Source organism: Oncorhynchus keta, unplaced genomic scaffold (genome assembly GCF_023373465.1).
Source record: "Oncorhynchus keta strain PuntledgeMale-10-30-2019 unplaced genomic scaffold, Oket_V2 Un_scaffold_21293_pilon_pilon, whole genome shotgun sequence".
NCBI classification, from domain to species: domain Eukaryota; kingdom Metazoa; phylum Chordata; class Actinopteri; order Salmoniformes; family Salmonidae; genus Oncorhynchus; species Oncorhynchus keta.
Window position 1 is genome coordinate 409,981 of NW_026290862.1, and position 19,862 is coordinate 429,842.

The 19,862-nt window shown below is 46.4% G+C and overlaps 1 protein-coding gene across 1 annotated transcript in view; it reads left to right on the forward strand.

The window, feature by feature from the left end:
- Nucleotides 1–19,862, forward strand: part of LOC127928092 (ciliary neurotrophic factor receptor subunit alpha-like) — a 361,996-nt gene that overhangs the window by 249,255 nt on the left and 92,879 nt on the right. The window contains exons 3-4 of the mRNA XM_052515085.1: nt 9,620–9,737; nt 15,946–16,112. Of these exons, the coding sequence (XP_052371045.1) occupies nt 9,620–9,737; nt 15,946–16,112 (285 nt within the window). The remainder of the gene's footprint in view (nt 1–9,619; nt 9,738–15,945; nt 16,113–19,862) is intronic.

Consider the following 19,862-nt stretch of genomic DNA (forward strand, 5'->3'; position numbering starts at 1 on the left):
GGAATGTTATACAGAGTGGTGGGAATCAGGGTTATATCAGAGTGGTGGGAATGTTATACAGAGTGGTGGGAATGACAGAGTGGTGGAATGTTACACAGAGTGGTGGGAATGTTACACAAGTGGTGGAATGATCAGATGTGGTGGAATGTTATACAGAGTGGTATGAATGTGGGTGGAACTTGGTGGGAATGATCTGAGTGGTGGAACTTCACAGGTGGTGGGAATGTTATACAGAGTGGTGTGGAACTTACACAGTGGTGGAATGTTATACTGAGTGGGTGGAACTTCAGGTGGTGGGAATGTTATCTGATGGGTGGAAACACAGGTGGTATGATCTGTTATTGGTGGAACTTCAGGGTGGGAATGTTCTGATGGGTGCATGTTAACTTCAGGTGGTGGGAATGTTCTGAGTGGGTGGAATCAGGGTGGTATGATCTGAGTGGTGTGGAATGTTATACAGAGTGGTGGAATGATACACAGAGTGGGTGAACTTCAGGGTGGTATGACAGACAGATGTGGTGGAACTTCAGGGTGGTATGATCTGAGTGGTGCATGTTAACTTCAGAGTGGTGGGAATGTTCTGATGGGGGAACTTCAGGGTGTTATACAGACAGAGTGGGGCAATGAACACAATGATATGTGGTATGATCTGATGGCTCCATGGCCCCCCTCAGGGTGGTATGATCTGATGGGTGGAACTTCATTGCATCCTATAATGGAACCCAGTCCCTTTACAATGAGGTACAGTATACACCAGTAGGCATGTCATTACAACAAAGACACTGTTAACAAGTACACAGCCTCTGTGGAGTGAGTAGTGATGTCATCCCATTGCTCCTGCTCTGTTCAAAGAACACAGCTTAATGGACCTATTGATCTGCCTCTATATGACTAATGAATGGGACCTGCTGCTCAGAATAAATCACTACACAGAAACAACAGGGTGGTATGATCTCATTGGAACTTCAGGGTGGTTTCTGACTGGGTGGAACTCTGAGGGTGGTCATGTCTGTAGATTGGTAGAACTTCAGGGTTTGATCAGAAATGGAATAAAGGTATTCAATGTTCTGGGTGGAACTTTTAGGGTGGGGTGGTTGATCTGGAATGGGTGGAACTTCAGATTGATTGATGCCAATAAATCCTGACTTATCTGAGTATTTAGACATTAGCGAAGCAGGCAATTGAGTTTATAGAAGCTGATTATATTGAGATGCCCTCAATTGGAGTGTTGGTTCAATGAGTGAGATTGAGATGGGTGGAACTTCAGGGTGGTATGATCTGATGGGTGGAACTTCAGGGTGGTATGATCTGATGGGTGGAACTTCAGGGTGGTATGATCTGATGGGTGGAACTTCAGGGTGGTATGATCTGATGGGTGGAACTTCAGGGTGGTATGATCTGATGGGTAGAACTTCAGGGTGGTATGATCTGATGGGTGGAACTTCAGGGTGGTATGATCTGATGGGTGGAACTTCAGGGTGGTATGATCTGATGGGTGGAACTTCAGGGTGGTATGATCTGATGGGTGGAACTTCAGGGTGGTATGATCTGATGGGTGGAGGGGAGTGGACGGGGAGTGGAGGAGAGTGGAGGAGAGTGGATGGGTAGTTGGGGGAGGAGTTGAGGAGAATGGAGGGAGAGTGGAACGGGGAGTGGACAGGCATTTTCTTACAGTGAGGTCCTTGATGATCTTCTTGGCCTTCCTTTGACAAAGGGTGCTATAGATGTCCTGGAGAGCGGGCAGCTTAATCAATCAAATGTATTTATAAAGCCCTTCTTACATCAACTGATGTCACAAAGTGCTGTACAGAAACCCAGCCTAAAACCCCAAACAGCAAGCAATGCAGTTGTAGAAGCACGGTGGCTATGGAAACTCCCTAGAAAGGCAAAAACCTAGGAATGAACCTAGAGATGAACCAGGCTATGAGGGGTGGTCAGTCCTCTTCTGGCTGTGCCGGGTGGAGATTATAACAGAACATGGCCAAGATGTTCAAATGTTCATAGATGACCAGCAGGGTCAGATAATAATAATCACAGTGGTTGTCGAGGGTTCAACAGGTCAGCACCTCAGGAGTAAATGTCAGTTGGCTTTTCATAGCCAATCATTCAGAGTATGTCTACCGCTCCTGCTGTCTCTAGAGAGTAGAAACCAGCAGGTCTGGGACAGGTAGCACGTCCGGTGAACAGGTCAGGGTTCCATAGCCGCAGGCAGAACAGTTGAAACTGGAGCAGCAGCACGACCAGGTGGACTGGGGACAGCAAGGAGTCATCATGCCAGGTAGTCCTGAGGCATGGTCCTAGGGCTCAGGTCCTCCGAGAGAGAGAAATTAATAAATAGAGAGAGAAAGAAAGAAAGAAAGAATTCGAGAGAGCATACTTAAATTCACACAGGACACCGGATAAGACAGGATAAATACTCCAGATATAACAGACTGACCCTAGCTCCCTGACACAAACTACTGCAGCATAAATACTGGAGGCTGAGACGGGAGGGGTCGGAGGACTCCGTGGCCCCATACGACGATACCCCTGGACAGGCCCAAACAGGCAGGACATAACCCCAACCACTTTGCCAAAGCACAGCCCCCACACCATGAGAGGGATATTTTCAACCACCAATTTACCATCCTGAGACAAGGCCGAGTATAGCCCACAAAGATCTCCGCCACGGCACTGCCCAAAGAGGGAGCGCCAACCCGGACAGGAAGATCCCGTCAGTGACTCAACCCACTCAAGTGACGCACCCCTCCTAGGGACGGCATGGAAGAGCACCAGCAAGCCAATGACTCAGCCCCTGTCATAGGATTAGAGGCAGATAATCCCAGAGGCGAGAGGGGAACCGGCCAGGCAGAGACAGCAAGGGCAGTTCGTTGCTCCAGTGCCTTTCCGTTCACCTTCACACCCCTGGGCCAGACTACACTCATAGGACCTACTGAAGAGATGAGTCTTCAATAAAGACTTAAAGGTTGAGACCGTCTCTCACATGGGTAGGCAGACCATTCCATATAAATGGAGCTTTATAGGAGAAAGCCCTGCCTCCAGCTGTTTGCTTAGAAATTCTAGGGACAGTAAGGAGGCCTGCTTCTTGTGACTGTAACGAACATGTAGGTATGTACGGCAGGACCAAATCAGAGAGATAGGTAGGAGCAAGCCCATGTAATGCTTTGTCGGTTAGCAGTAAAACCTTGAAATCAGCCCTTGCTTTGACAGGAAGCCAGTGTAGAGAGGCTAGCACTGGAGTAATATGATCACATGTTTGGGTTCTAGTCAAGATTCTAGCAGCCGTATTTAGCACTAACTGAAGTTTATTTAGAGCTTTATCCGGGTAGCCAAAAAGTAGAGCATTGCAGTAGTCTAACCTAGAAGTGACAAAAGCATGGATTCATTTTTCTGCATCATTTTTGGACAGAAAGTTCCTGATTTTTGCAATGTTACGTAGATGGAAAAAAGCTGTCCTTGAAACAGTCTTGATATGTTCTTCAAAAGAGAGATCAGGGTCCAGAGTAACGCAGAGGTCCTTCACAGTTTTATTTGAGACGACTGTACAACCATTAAGATTAATTGTCAGATTCAACAGAAGATCTCTTTGTTTCTTGGGACCTAGAACAAGCATCTCTGTTTTGTCCAAGTTGAAAAGTAGAACATTTGCAGCCATCCACTTCCTTATGTCTAAAACACAGGCTTCTAGCGAGGGCAATTTTGGGGCTTCGCCATGTTTCATCGAAATGTACAGCTGTGTGTCATCCGCATAGCAGTGAAAGTTAACATCATGTTTCCAAATGACCAAATTACCAAGAAGTAAAATGTATAGTGAAAATAATAGTGGTCCTAAAACGGAACCTTGAGGAACACTGACATTTACAGTTAATTTGTCAGAGGACAAACCATTCACAGAGACATACTGATATCTTTCCGACATATAAGATCTAAACCAGGCCAGTCTGTGTAGACCAATTTGGGTTTCCAATCTCTCCAAAATAAAGTTCTGTTCGATTACTTTAATTTTTAATGTCACCTTTATTTAACCAGGTAAGCTAGTTGAGAAAAAGTGCTCGTTTACAACTGAGACCTGGCCAAGATAACGCAAAGCATCGCGACACCAACAACAACACAGAGTTACACATGTAATAAGCAAACATACAGTCAATAATACCGTATAAAAATAATATTAAGTCTATATACAGTGTGTGCAAATGCAGAGAGGAGGTAAGGCAAGAAATAGTCCATAGTAGCAAAGTCATTACAATTTAGCAGATTAACACTGGAGTGATAGATGAGCAGATGATGGTGTGTAAGTAGTGATACTGGTGTGCAAAAGAGCAGAAAAGTACATAAGAACAATATGGGGATGAGGTAGATTGGTTGTTGGGTGGGCTATTTACAGATGGACTATGTACAGCTGCAGTGATCGGTTAGCTGATCAGATAGCTGATGTTTAAAGTTAGTGAGGGAAATGTAAGTCTCCAGCTCCAGTGATTTTTGCAATACGTTCCAGTCATTGGCAGCAGAGAACTGGAAGGAAAGGCGGCCAAAGGAGGTGTTGGCTTTGGGGATGATCAGTGAGCTACACCTGCTGGAACGTGTGTTACGGGTGGGTGTTGCCATCGTGACCAGTGAACTGAGATAAGGCGGAGCTTTACCTAGCATAGACTTATAGATGACCTGGAGCCAGGGGGTCTGGCAACGAATATGTAGCGAGGGCCAGCCGACTAGAACATACAGGTCGCAGTGGTGCGTGGTATAAGGGGCTTTGGTAACAAAATGGATGGCACTGTGATAGACTGCATCCAGTTTGCTGAGTAGAGTATTGGAAGCTATTTTGTAAATGATATCGCCGAAGTTGAGGATCGGTAAGATAGTCAGTTTTACGAGGGTATGTTTGGTGGTGTGAGTGAAGGAGGCTTTGTTGCAAAGTAGGAAGGCAATTCTAGATTTAATTTTGGATTGGAGATGTTTAATATGAGTCTGGAAGGAGAGTTTACAGTCAAGCCAGACACCTAGGTATTTGTAGTTGTCCACATATTCAGTCAGAACCGTACAGAGTAGTGATGCTGGTCGGGCGGGCAGGGTGCGGGCAGCAAACGGTTGAAAAGCATGCATTTGGTTTTACTAGCGTTTAAGAACAGTTGGAGGCCATGGAAGGAGAGTTGTATGGCATTGAAGCTCGTTTGGAGGTTAGTTAACACAGTGTCCAAAGAAGGGCCAGAAGTATGCAGAATGGTGTCGTCTGCGTAGAGGTGGATCAGAGTATCCAGCAAGAGCAACATAGTTGATATATACAGAGAAAAGAGACAGCCCGAGAATTGAACCCTGTGTTTCACCCTTAGAGACTGCCAGAGGTTGATGGTATCAAAAGCAGCACTAAGGTCTAATAGAGAACAGATGTAGAGCCTTAATACAGTAGATGTAGTGGTATAGGAAGCGTAATACAGTAGAGGTAATAGCCAACTTTTTCAGTAATTACAGCTGCGAGTCTCTTGGGGTATGTCTCTATAAGCTTGGCACATCTAGCTACTGGGATGTTGCCCATTCTTCAAGGCAAAACTGCTCCAGCTCCTTCAAGTTGGATGGGTTCTGCTGGTGTACAGCAATCTTTAAGTCATACCACAGATTCTCAATTGGATTGAGGTCTGCACTTTGACAAGGCCATTCCAATACATTTAAATGCTTCCCTTAATTAAACCACTCAAGTGTTGCTTTAGAACTATGCTTAGGGTCATTGTTCTGCTGGAAGGTGAACCTTCGTCCCATTCGCAAATCTCTGGAAGACTGACGCAGGTTTCCCTCAAGAATTTCACAGAATTTAGCGCCTTCCATGATTAAATTCTAACCATTTTCCCGGTCCCTGCCAATGAAAAACATCCCCACCGCATAATGCTGCCATGCTGATGAGAGGTGTTGGGTTTGTGCCAGACATAGCGTTTTCCTTGATGGCCATATAGCTCTATTTTGGTCTCATCTGACTTGAGTAGATTATTCCATATGTTAAGGGAGTCTCCCACATGCCTTTTGGCAAACACCAAATGTTTTAGTTTTTTTTTCTTCTTGAAAATATGTATTTTTTTCTGGCCACTCTTCCGCAAAGCCCAGCTCTGTGGAGTGTACGGCTTAACGTGGTCTTATGGACAGATACTCCGATCTCTGCTGTGGAGCTTTGCAGTTCCTTCAGGGTAATCATTGGTTTCTGTTGCCTCTCTGATTAATGCCCTCCTTGCCTGGTCCGTGAGTTTTGGTGGTCCTGTGGTCCTGTGTTGATGGGGTGATGGGGTGATGTGGTCCTGTGGTCCTGTGGTCCTGTGTTGATGGGGTGATGTGGTGATGTGGTCCTGTGGTGATGTGGTGCTGGGATGATGTGGTGCTGGGATGATGTGGTGCTGGGATGATGTGGTGCTGGGTTGATGTGGTCCTGTGGTGCTGTGGTGCTGGGATGATGGGGTGATGGGGTGATGTGGTGATGTGGTGATGTGGTGCTGGGATGATGTGGTGCTGGGGTGATGTGGTGCTGGGATGATGTGGTGATGGGTGATGTGGTGCTGGGATGATGTGGTGCTGGGATGTGATGTGGTGATGTGGTGCTGGGATGATGTGGTGATGGGGTGATGTGGTGATGGGATGATGGGTGATGGGATGATGTGGTGCTGGGATGATGTGGTGCTGGGATGATGTGGTGCTGGGGTGATGTGGTGCTGGGATGATGTGGTGCTGGGGTGATGTGGTGATGTGGTGCTGGGATGATGTGGTGATGTGGTGATGTGGTGATGTGGTGCTGGGATGATGGGATGATGTGGTGCTGGGATGATGTGGTGCTGGGATGATGTGGTGCTGGGGTGATGTGGTGCTGGGGTGATGTGGTGATGTGGTGCTGGGGTGATGTGGTGATGTGGTGCTGGGGTGCTGGGGTGATGTGGTGCTGGGATGATGTGGTGCTGGGGTGGTGTGGTGCTGGGGTGATGTGGTGATGTGGTGCTGGGGTGATGGGATGATGTGGTGCTGGGATGATGTGGTGCTGGGGTGCTGGGATGATGGGATGATGTGGTGCTGGGGTGATGTGGTGCTGGGGTGATGTGGTGCTGGGGTGATGTGGTGCTGGGATGATGTGGTGCTGGGGTGATGTGGTGCTGGGATGATGTGGTGCTGGGGTGATGTGGTGCTGGGATGATGGGATGATGTGGTGCTGGGGTGATGTGGTGCTGGGGTGATGTGGTGCTGGGATGATGTGGTGCTGGGATGATGTGGTGCTGGGGTGATGTGGTGCTGGGGTGATGTGGTGATGTGGTGATGTGATGTGGTGCTGGGGTGATGTGGTGCTGGGGTGATGGGATGATGTGGTGCTGGGATGATGTGGTGATGTGGTGCTGGGATGATGGGATGATGTGGTGCTGGGGTGATGTGGTGCTGGGGTGATGTGGTGCTGGGGTGATGTGGTGCTGGGATGATGTGGATGATGTGGTGATGTGGTGATGTGGTGCTGGGGTGATGTGGTGCTGGGGTGATGGGATGATGTGGTGCTGGGATGATGTGGTGATGTGGTGCTGGGATGATGGGATGATGTGGTGCTGGGGTGATGTGGTGCTGGGGTGATGTGGTGCTGGGGTGATGTGGTGCTGGGATGATGGGATGATGTGGTGCTGGGGTGATGTGGTGCTGGGGTGATGTGGTGCTGGGGTGATGTGGTGCTGGGATGATGTGGTGCTGGGGTGATGTGGTGCTGGGATGATGTGGTGCTGGGGTGATGTGGTGCTGGGATGATGTGGTGCTGGGGTGATGTGGTGCTGGGATGATGTGGTGCTGGGATGATGTGGTGCTGGGGTGATGTGGTGCTGGGATGATGTGGTGCTGGGATGATGTGGTGATGTGGTGCTGTGGTGATGTGGTGCTGGGGTGATGTGGTGCTGGGGTGCTGGGATGATGTGGTGCTGGGGTGATGTGGTGCTGGGGTGATGTGGTGCTGGGGTGATGTGGTGCTGGGGTGATGTGGTGCTGGGGTGATGTGGTGCTGGGATGATGTGGTGCTGGGTTGATGTGGTGCTGGGATGATGTGGTGCTGGGGTGATGTGGTGATGTGGTGATGTGGTGCTGGGATGATGTGGTGCTGGGGTGATGGGTGATGTGGTGATGGGTGATGTGGTGCTGGGATGATGGGATGATGTGGTGCTGGGATGATGTGGTGATGTGGTGCTGGGATGATGGGATGATGTGGTGCTGGGATGATGTGGTGCTGGGATGATGGGATGATGTGGTGCTGGGATGATGTGGTGCTGGGGTGATGTGGTGCTGGGATGATGTGGTGCTGGGGTGATGGGGTGATGTGGTGATGTGGTGATGTGGTGCTGGGGTGATGTGGTGCTGGGATGATGTGGTGCTGGGATGATGTGGTGCTGGGATGATGTGGTGCTGGGATGATGTGGTGCTGGGATGATGTGGTGCTGGGATGATGTGGTGCTGGGATGATGTGGTGCTGGGGTGATGTGGTGCTGGGATGATGTGGTGCTGGGATGATGTGGTGCTGGGATGATGTGGTGCTGGGATGATGTGGTGCTGGGATGATGTGGTGCTGGGATGATGTGGTGCTGGGATGATGTGGTGCTGGGGTGATGTGGTGCTGGGATGATGTGGTGATGTGGTGCTGGGATGATGGGATGATGTGGTGCTGGGATGATGTGGTGATGTGGTGCTGGGGTGCTGGGGTGATGTGGTGCTGGGATGATGTGGTGATGTGGTGCTGGGATGATGGGATGATGTGGTGCTGGGATGATGTGGTGATGTGGTGCTGGGGTGATGTGGTGATGTGGTGCTGGGATGATGTGGTGCTGGGTTGATGTGGTGCTGGGGTGATGTGGTGCTGGGGTGATGTGGTGCTGCGGTGATGTGGTGCTGGGATGATGTGGTGCTGGGATGATGTGGTGCTGTGATGATGTGGTGCTGGGTTGTTGATGTTCCCCTCCCTCCCTCCCTCCCTCCCTCCCTCCCTCCCTCCCTCCCTCCCAACCTACCTACCTACCTACCTACCTACCTCCCTCCCTCCCTCCCTCCCTCCCCCTCCCTCCCTCCCTCCCTACCTCCCTACCTACCTACCTACCTACCTCCCTCCCTCCCTCCCTCCCTCCCTCCCTCCCTCCCTCCCTCCCTCCCTCCCTCCCTACCTACCCACCTACCTACCTACCTACCTACCTACCTCCCTCCCTACCTCCCTCCCTACCTCCCTACCCACCTCCCTCCCTCCCTACCTCCCTCCCTCCCTCCCTCCCTACCCACCTACCTACCTACCACCCACCCACCCACCCACCACCTACCTCCCTCCCTCCCTCCCTCCCTCCCTCCCTCCCTCCCTCCCTCCCTCCCTCCCGACCTCCCTCCCGACCTCCCTACCTACCTACCTCCCCCCGACCTCCCTACCTACCTACCTCCCTCCCTACCTACCTACCTACCTACCTACCTACCTACCTACCTACCTACCTACCTACCTACCTACCTACCTATCTTATCTTCCCTCTCTTTTCTCTCTCTCTCCTGCTCTTTTTCTCTCTCCCTATGTCTCCATTCTCTCTCTGTATTTTCTCACCTGACAAAGAATGAAAGAAACTCACCATCCCGTCTTCCGTTGTGCCTGTCTCTCCAGCTTCCCCTAGGGAACCCACGGTGATGTGTCGCTCCAACACCTACCCTAAAGGCTTCTACTGTAGCTGGCACCTTCAACACCCCACCTCCATACCCACAGACTTCGATGTCAACGTCCAGTAAGAAGCAAAACCTTTTATTTATTTTATTTTCTCTCTCTTTCTGTGTCTCTCTGTCTTCGTGAGTCTATGTCTGTTTCGCTGTGCCTCTGTGTCTCTCTGTCTCTGTGTGTCTGTCACGTTCGCTATCCTCAAACTCCCTGTCATAAATCAACCAAGGCGCAGCGTGCATGGAGTTCCACATCTTTTAATGAAAGTGAAACAACCAAATAACAAACAGGTAAACAGCAAAGGACGTGACGCAACCGAGGTGCACACACACACACACACACACGCACACGCACACGCACACGCACGCACGCACACACACACACACACACACACACACACACACACACACACACACACACACACACACACACACACACACACACACACACACACACACACACACACACACACACACACACACACACACACACACACACACACACAAACAGAGCTGTAAACCTGAACCTTTTATTCTGTCTCTGTGTCAGGTGATACATAGATAAGAGAGAGAGGTCTTAGAATCAACTATTAAAGACGACCAGAACCTTCATGCAGAATATCCTCAGTGTACAAAGTAAAACACCAAATAATGCATGCAGAAAAGAATTAGGTTGATTCCCACTAATTATCAAAATGAAAAGGGCAACCAGTGAAGAACAAACACCATTTCAAATACAACCCAAATGTATGTTTATTTATTTTCCCTTTTGTACCATTTGCACATCATTACAACACTGCATACAGTTATGACATTTGATACGACTTTATTATTTTGGAACTTTTGCGAGTGTAATGTTGCTGTTAATTTGTATTGTTTATTTAACTTTTGTCTATTATCTCGTTCACGAGAGAGAGAGAGAGAGAGAGAGAGAGAGAGAGAGAGAGAGAGAGAGAGAGAGAGAGAGAGAGAGAGAGAGAGAGAGAGAGAGAGAGAGAGAGAGAGAGAGAGAGAGAGAGAGAGAGACACAGAGAGAGAGACACTGATTAGGAGAGTCTAGAGAGTTATGTCTGTCTCTGTCTGTCTTTCACAGAGAGAGAAGAGTCTAGAGAGTTATGTCTGTCTCTGTCTGTCTTTCACAGAGAGAATAGTCTAGAGAGATGTATGTCTGTCTCTCACAGAGAGAGAATAGTCTAGAGAAAGGTATGTCTGTCTCTCACAAAGAGAGAAGGGTCTAGCGAGATATCTGTCTGCCTGTCTCTCACAGAGAGGGGAGAGTCTAGAGAGAGGTCTGTCTGTCTCTCACAGAGAGGGGAGAGTCTAGAGAGAGGTCTGTCTGTATGTCTCTCACAGAGAGGGAGTCTAGAGAGAGGTCTGTCTGTCTGTCTCTCACAGAGAGGGGAGTCTAGAGAGAGGTCTGTCTGTCTCTCACAGAGAGAGAGGAGTCTAGAGAGAGGTCTGTCTGTCTCTCACAGAGAGGGGAGAGTCTAGAGAGAGGTCTGTCTGTCAATCACAGAGAGAGAGGAGTCTAGAGAGAGGTCTGTCTGTCTCTCACAGAGAGGGGAGAGTCAAGAGAGAGGTCTGTCTGTCTCTCACAGAGAGAGAGGAGTCTAGAGAGAGGTCTGCCTGTAAGTTTGTCTGTCTGAGTGCTGGGGCTAAGAGGCCACTTCACCATGCCTCAGAGGACTCACTGAGGACACACTGGGTATCTCTGTCACATCCTCTGTTGTTTTCTCTCTCTCACTATCTTTCCCTCGCTCTATCTCTCGATCTCTCCTTCTCTCTCTCTCTTTCTCAGTTTTTCTCTCGCTCAGTCTCCTTCCCTCTCTCTCAGAGGTATCTAAGAGCACAGGGTAGCTCTGTCAATCAATCTCTCTCATTCTCTCTTCTTCTTTCTCTCTCAGCTCTCTCTCTACTCTCACTCTACCCTATTGCCTTCAGTGCAGGGTCTGGTGTGGGGGATCAGGGAAGGAGAGGGAGAGGAAACCATATTTCCTCTCTGTCCCCAGCAGGTGGTCTCCTAGCAACCTCATTAATGTTGTACAGCCAATATATCTCATTTGCATAATAATTTACAGAACCACTAGGCCCTCTGAACCCTGTTGTTGTCTGAAATGGTAACTCTCCATGGACCATCATTCACACCCTGATCCTTATTAACACTTTGTCGGGATCGGTGTCCCCGTCCACTGGACTGTTGAGCTAACGTAGGCTAATGGGATTAGCATGAGGTTGTAAGTAACAAGAACATTTCCCAGGACATAGACATATCTGATGTTGGCAGAAAGCTTAAATTCTTGTTAATCTAACTGTGCTGTCCAATTTATAGAAGCTATTAGAGTGAAAGAATACTGTGCTATTGTTTGAGGAGTGTGCACAACTGTGAACATAAAAAGTTGTTAAATAACAAATTAGGCACATTTGGGCAGTATTGAAATAAATAGTTTCATTGGATCAGTCTAAAACGTTGCGCATACACTGCTGCCATCTAGTGGCTATAATCTAAATTGCACCTGGACTGGAATAATACATTATAGCTTTTCTCATTGAAGAGGGTACAATAAAAATACAGAAAATCCTGTTTTTTTCCTTGTATTATCTTTTACCAGATCGATTGTGTTAAATGATCCTACATTCCTTTCAAAATGGTACCAAGTATATGCACATTCTTAGGGCAGCAGCCTACTGGTTAGAGGAATGGTACTAGTAACCGCTTTGGTTGCAAGATCGAATCCCCGAGCTGACAAGGTACAAATCCTCTGAACAAGGCAGTTAATATCACTTAGAGAGAACACCCTGATCCTGATTAACCCTCAGTAGAGAGAACACCCTGATCCTGATTAACCCCCAGAACACCCTGATCCTGATTAACCCTCAGTAGAGAGAACACCCTGATCCTGATTAACCCTCAGTATAGAGAACATTTACATTTACATTTAAGTCATTTAGCAGACGCTCTTATCCAGAGCGACTTACAAATTGGTGCATTCACCTTATGACATCCAGTGGAACAGTCACTTTACAATAGTGCATCTAAATCTTAAAAGGGGTGGGGGGTGAGAAGGATTACTTATCCTATCCTAGGTATTCCTTAAAGAGGTGGGGTTTCAGGTGTCTCCGGAAGGTGGTGATTGACTCCGCTGTCCTGGCGTCGTGAGGGAGTTTGTTCCACCATTGGGGGGCCAGAGCAGCGAACAGTTTTGACTGGGCTGAGCGGGAACTGTACTTCCTCAGTGGTAGGGAGGCGAGCAGGCCAGAGGTGGATGAACGCAGTGCCCTTGTTTGGGTGTAGGGCCTGATCAGAGCCTGGAGGTACTGAGGTGCCGTTCCCCTCACAGCTCCGTAGGCAAGCACCATGGTCTTGTAGCGGATGCGAGCTTCAACTGGAAGCCAGTGGAGAGAGCGGAGGAGCGGGGTGACGTGAGAGAACTTGGGAAGGTTGAACACCAGACGGGCTGCGGCGTTCTGGATGAGTTGTAGGGTTTAATGGCACAGGCAGGGAGCCCAGCCAACAGCGAGTTGCAGTAATCCAGACGGGAGATGACAAGTGCCTGGATTAGGACCTGCGCCGCTTCCTGTGTGAGGCAGGGTCGTACTCTGCGGATGTTGTAGAGCATGAACCTACAGGAACGGGCCACCGCCTTGATGTTAGTTGAGAACGACAGGGTGTTGTCCAGGATCACGCCAAGGTTCTTAGCGCTCTGGGAGGAGGACACAATGGAGTTGTCAACCGTGATGGCGAGATCATGGAACGGGCAGTCCTTCCCGGGAGGAAGAGCAGCTCCGTCTTGCCGAGGTTCAGCTTGAGGTGGTGATCCGTCATCCACACTGATATGTCTGCCAGACATGCAGAGATGCGATTCGCCACCTGGTCATCAGAAGGGGGAAAGGAGAAGATTAATTGTGTGTCGTCTGCATAGCAATGATAGGAGAGACCATGTGAGGTTATGACAGAGCCAAGTGACTTGGTGTATAGCGAGAATAGGAGAGGGCCTAGAACAGAGCCCTGGGGACACCGGTGGTGAGAGCGCGTGGTGAGGAGACAGATTCTCGCCACGCCACCTGGTAGGAGCGACCTGTCAGGTAGGACGCAATCCAAGCGTGGGCCGCGCCCGGAGATGCCCAACTCGGAGAGGGTGGAGAGGAGGATCTGATGGTTCACAGTATCGAAGGCAGCCGATAGGTCTAGAAGGATGAGAGCAGAGGAGAGAGAGTTAGCTTTAGCAGTGCGGAGCGCCTCCGTGATACAGAGAAGAGCAGTCTCAGTTGAATGACTAGTCTTGAAACCTGACTGATTTGGATGAAGAAGGTCATTCTGAGAGAGATAGCGGGAGAGCTGGCCAAGGACGGCACGTTCAAGAGTTTTGGAGAGAAAAGAAAGAAGAGAAAGAAGGGATACTGGTCTGTAGTTGTTGACATCGGAGGGATCGAGAACACCCTGATCCTGATTAACCCTCAGTAGAGAGAACACCCTGATCCTGATTAACCCCCAGTATGGAGAACACCCTGATCCTGATTAACCCTCAGTAGAGAGAACACCCTGATCCTGATTAACCCTCAGAACACCCTGATCCTGATTAACCCTCAGTAGAGAGAACACCCTGATCCTGATTAACCCTCAGTAGAGAGTACACCCTGATCCTGATTAACCCTCAGTAGAGAGAACACCCTGATCCTGATTAACCCTCAGTAGAGAGAACACCCTGATCCTGATTAACCCCCAGTATGGAGAACACCCTGATCCTGATTAACCCCCAGTAGAGAGAACACCCTAATCCTGATTAACCCTTGACTCTGGTCAGAGGCATTGTGCTGTAAAGGAAATAGAGATCCATGTGGGACAAACTATGGTCCCGATAACATCCTGGTCCGCTCTGGTCAGAGGTATTGTGGGACAAACTATGGTCCCGATAACATCCTGGTCCGCTCTGGTCAGAGGTATTGTGGGACAAACTATGGTCCCGATAACATCCTGGTCCGCTCTGGTCAGAGGTATTGTGGGACAAACTATGGTCCCGATAACATCCTGGTCCGCTCTGGTCAGAGGTATTGTGGGACAAACTATGGTCCCGATAACATCGTGGTCCGCTCTGGTCAGAGGTATTGTGGGACAAACTATGGTCCCGATAACATCCTGGTCCGCTCTGGTCAGAGGTATTGTGGGACAAACTATGGTCCCGATAACATCCCGATATCCTCCGCTCTGGTCATTAGATAATTACACCAACATCACCACTGGATTTGAATTCGGAAAATGTCAGATCAATTAATTATAGAATCACAACATCAGTCTTAGTTCCTATTGGCCCAGTGGCAGTGGGGAGGAGCTATTAAACTTCAGTTCTAAATGCTCACACACAGAGATAAACGTCATCTCCTTGATAAGAGGGAAGTTAGAATCAAGCTTTACCATAAAGATAATTGAGCTCCTTCTAGCATAGTAAGAGGAAGTTAGCATTTAGATGGTATTCTAGCCAGAGGGAGCTGACAAGAGGAGATAGAGAGAAGGCCCTGCTGTTCCCAGACCAGATGATACCCCTGGGGATGGCCGGGGGCAATTCTCACCCTCCGGCTCCCTAACCAGCCTGGAGCACCCGGAATCTCACCATCCTGTCAGCTAGAACCTACCAATGATGATGATGATGCTGTTTGTGGAACTTGGCTCATGGAAACTTGCTGGTCTTTAAAAATACTCTGAAATGTAGATTTTATTTTTAAATGTCCCTGTCTCTGTCTTTCACTGCCTAACATTGTCCCCCCATGTCGTTCTCTCTCTCTTTTCCTCTCTACCTCACTTTCCTTCCTCTCTCTCTCTCTCTCTCTCTCTCTCTCTCTCTCTCTTTCCTCTCTACCTCACCTTCCTTCTCTCTCTCCCTATCATTCTCTCTCCCCTCCTCCCTCTCTCTCTCTCTCTTTTCCTCTCTACCTCACCTTCCTTCTCTCTCTCTCTCTCTCTCTCTCTCTCTCTCTCTCTCTCTTTTCCTCTCTACCTCACCTTCCTTCTCTCTCTCCCTATCATTCTCTCTCCCCTCCTCCCTCTCTCTCTCTCTCTCTTTTCCTCTCTACCTCACCTTCCTTCTCTCTCTCTCTCTCCCTATCATTCTCTCTCCCTCCCTCTCTCTCTCTCTCTCTCTCTCTCTCTCTCTCTCTCTCTCTCTCTCTCTCTCTCTCTCTCCCTCATTCTCTCTCTCTCCTCTATCATTCTCTCTCTCTCTCTCTCTCTCTCTCTCTCTCTCTCTCTCTCCTCTCCTCTCCTCTCCTCTCTCTCTCTCCTCTCAGACACAACCAGAAGTCCCTAGAAGCAACGAGGGATGCGGTCCATAAGAACCGCTGTCACGTTAAGTTCCTTGAGGTGTTCAGTAGCTACCCCTACAGAGTCAACGTCACTGCCCTCAACGCCCTCGGAAGTGCCTCCACTGCCATCACCTTCGAAGAGTTCAACATAGGTACTCTCAGCTTCATCATCTTCCTCCCCATCCTCCTCCTCATCATGTTTATTGGTTATTAACTAGAACACTGTAGAAGGTTGCTATTATTTTGGAGGATGAAATGAGTCCTGTACTGGCTGAACAGCTTTCACTCATATCCTCCGTGTGTGTGTGTGTGTGTGTGTGTGTGTGTGTGTGTGTGTGTGTGTGTGTGTGTGTGTGTGTGTGTGTGTGTGTGTGTGTGTGTGTGTGTGTGTGTGTGTGTGTGTGTGTGTGTGCGTGTGTGTGACTGTATGGGGGAACATCTCTCCCTCCCATCCTCCCTAGCTAACTGTATCAACCTTGACATCACACAAGTCATTGGGTCGTTAGATTGTATAGCTGACTCAACAATCTGAAGGCACCTGGAGGATAAACTGATTTGAACTCGTTTGGACAGCAGGAACTCATTATAACAGACAGCAGAAACTCATTATAACAGACAGCAGAAACTCATTACAACAGACAGCAGAAACTCATTACAACAGACAGCAGAAACTCATTATAACAGACAGCAGAAACTCATTACAACAGACAGCAGGAACTCATTACAACAGACAGCAGGAACTCATTATAACAGACAGCAGGAACTCATTATAACAGACAGCAGGAACTCATTATAACAGACAGCAGGAACTCATTATAACAGACAGCAGGAACTCATTATAACAGACAGCAGAAACTCATTATAACAGACAGCAGAACTCATTACAACAGACAGCAGAAACTCATTACAACAGACAGCAGAAACTCATTATAACAGACAGCAGGAACTCATTACAACAGACAGCAGGAACTCATTATAACAGACAGCAGGAACTCATTATAACAGACAGCAGAAACTCATTATAACAGACAGCAGAAACTCATTATAACAGACAGCAGAAACTCATTATAACAGACAGCAGGAACTCATTATAACAGACAGCAGGAACTCATTATAACAGACAGCAGGAACTCATTATAACAGACAGCAGGAACTCATTATAACAGACAGCAGGAACTCATTACAACAGACAGCAGGAACTCATTATAACAGACAGCAGGAACTCATTATAACAGACAGCAGGAACTCATTACAACAGACAGCAGGAACATTATAACAGACAGCAGGAACTATACAAAGACAGCAGAAACTCTTACAACAGACCTGAAACTGACTATACAAACATTAGAACACCTTCCTGATACTGACTCATTATAACAGACAGCAGAAATCATTAGGAACACCTTCCTGATACGGACTATACAAATCATTAGGAACACCTTCCTGATACTGACTATACAAATCATTAGGAACACCTTCCTGATACCCTGATTAACTCTTTAGTCAGACCTTCCTTTACCCTGATTAACTCTTTAGAACATATCCTAGTTTACCCTGATTAACCCTTTAGTCATATCCAAGTTTACCTTTTTGCTTATGGTTTTGGAACACCTTAGTGACCTGCTTTTTAAATTATATGAACAAAAAATATTTCAATCATTAGGAACATTACAAATGGAACATTTGATTGACTATACAAATTGGGGGAAGGGTAGCACAGTTTAGGGGAATAATTAAGGTATATTCTAAAAAAGGTATGTATATCCATATAGGTATGTGTGTATTTATATGTGTGTTTATATCTAATAGGTGTTTAGTCATATCTAGTTTAGGTGTGTCTTTGTGTATATCTATATATATGTGTTTAAATTATATGAACTATGTTTATTTGTGAATGTATATTTGTTGTATGGGGGAAATATCTGGGGTTAGGTGAATTTGTGTATATTATGTGTGTATGTATATCTATATAGGTGTTTGTGTGTATATATGTGTATATGTATATCAATTTATAGGTGTTTGTGTGTATATATGGGTGTATATATGTATATCTATATATATGTGTGTATGTATATCTATATAGGTGTGTGTGTGTATATCTATATAGGTGTGTGTGTGTATATCTATATATATGTGTGTATGTATATCTATATATGTGTGTGTATGTATATATGTGTGTATGTATATCTATATAGGTGTTTGTGTGTATATATGTGTATATGTATATCTATATAGGTGTTTGTGTGTATATATGTGTATATATGTATATCTATATATGTGTGTATATGTATATATATGTGTGTATATGTATATCTATATATGTGTGTATATGTATATCTATATAGGTGTGTATATGTATATATATGTGTATATGTATATCTATATATGTGTGTATATCTATATATGTGTGTATATGTATATCTATATATGTGTGTATATGTATATCTATATATGTGTGTATATCTATATAGGTGTGTATATGTATATCTATATATGTGTTTATATCTATATAGGTGTGTGTATATCTATATATGTGTGTATGTATATCTATATATGTGTGTATATCTATATATGTTTGTATATGTATATATGTGTGTATATCTATATATGTGTGTATATGTATATCTATATATGTGTGTATATGTATATCTATATATGTGTGTATATGTATATATATATGTGTATATGTATATCTATATATGTGTGTATATGTATATCTATATAGGTGTGTATATGTATATCTATATAGGTGTGTGTATATCTATATATGTGTGTATGTATCTATCTATATAGGTGTGTATATGTATATCTATATATGTGTGTATATGTATATCTATATATGTGTGTATATCTATATAGGTGTGTATATGTATATCTATATATGTGTGTATATCTATATAGGTGTGTGTATATCTATATATGTGTGTATGTATATCTATATATGTGTGTATATCTATATATGTGTGTATATGTATATCTATATAGGTGTGTATATGTATATCTATATATGTGTATATGTATATCTATATAGGTGTGTATATGTATATCTATATATGTGTGTATATCTATATAGGTGTGTATATGTACATCTATATATGTGTGTATATGTCTATATAGGTGTTTGTGTGTATATATGTGTATATGTATGCATATGTGTATGTACCTGTATGTATATGGATATATATATTTACCCCAAAAATATATGGGGGGTTGAAAATGATGCAGACAATTACAATGATGGAAGCAGCATTCTTTCCTCAATATTAAGCTGATCCAACCCTTAAAATATATAAATATATAAATATATATTTTTTACAGACTCTTACTAGAGCTGGCTGCTTGGTCAAAATGAGCAATTGGGGGAGAAGGGCATTGGTCAGGGTGGAGACCAAGAATCTGATGATCACTCTGACAGAGCTCCAGAGTTCCTCTGTGAAGATGGGAGAACCTTCCTGAAGGACAGCCATCTCTGCAGCACTCCACCAATCAGGCCTTTATGGTAGAGTGGTCAGACGGAAGACACTACTCAGTAAAAGGCACGACAGCCCTCTTGGAGTTTGCCAAAAGCCACCTAAAGAATCTCAGACCATGAGAAACAAGATTCTCTGGTCTGATGAAAGCAAGATTGAACTATTTGGCCTGAATTTCAAGGGTCACATGTGGAGGAAACCTGATACCAACTCTATGGTGATTCATGGTGGTGGCAGCATCATGCTGTGGGGATGTTTTTCAGCGGCAGGGAATGATGAACGGAGCAAAGTACAGAGAGATCGTTGATGAAAACCTGCTCCAGAGGTTCACCTTCCAACAGGACAATGACCCTAAGCACACAGTCAAGACAACGCAGGATTGGCTTCAGGACAAGTCTCTGAATGTTCTTGAGTGGCCCAGCCACAGTCCAG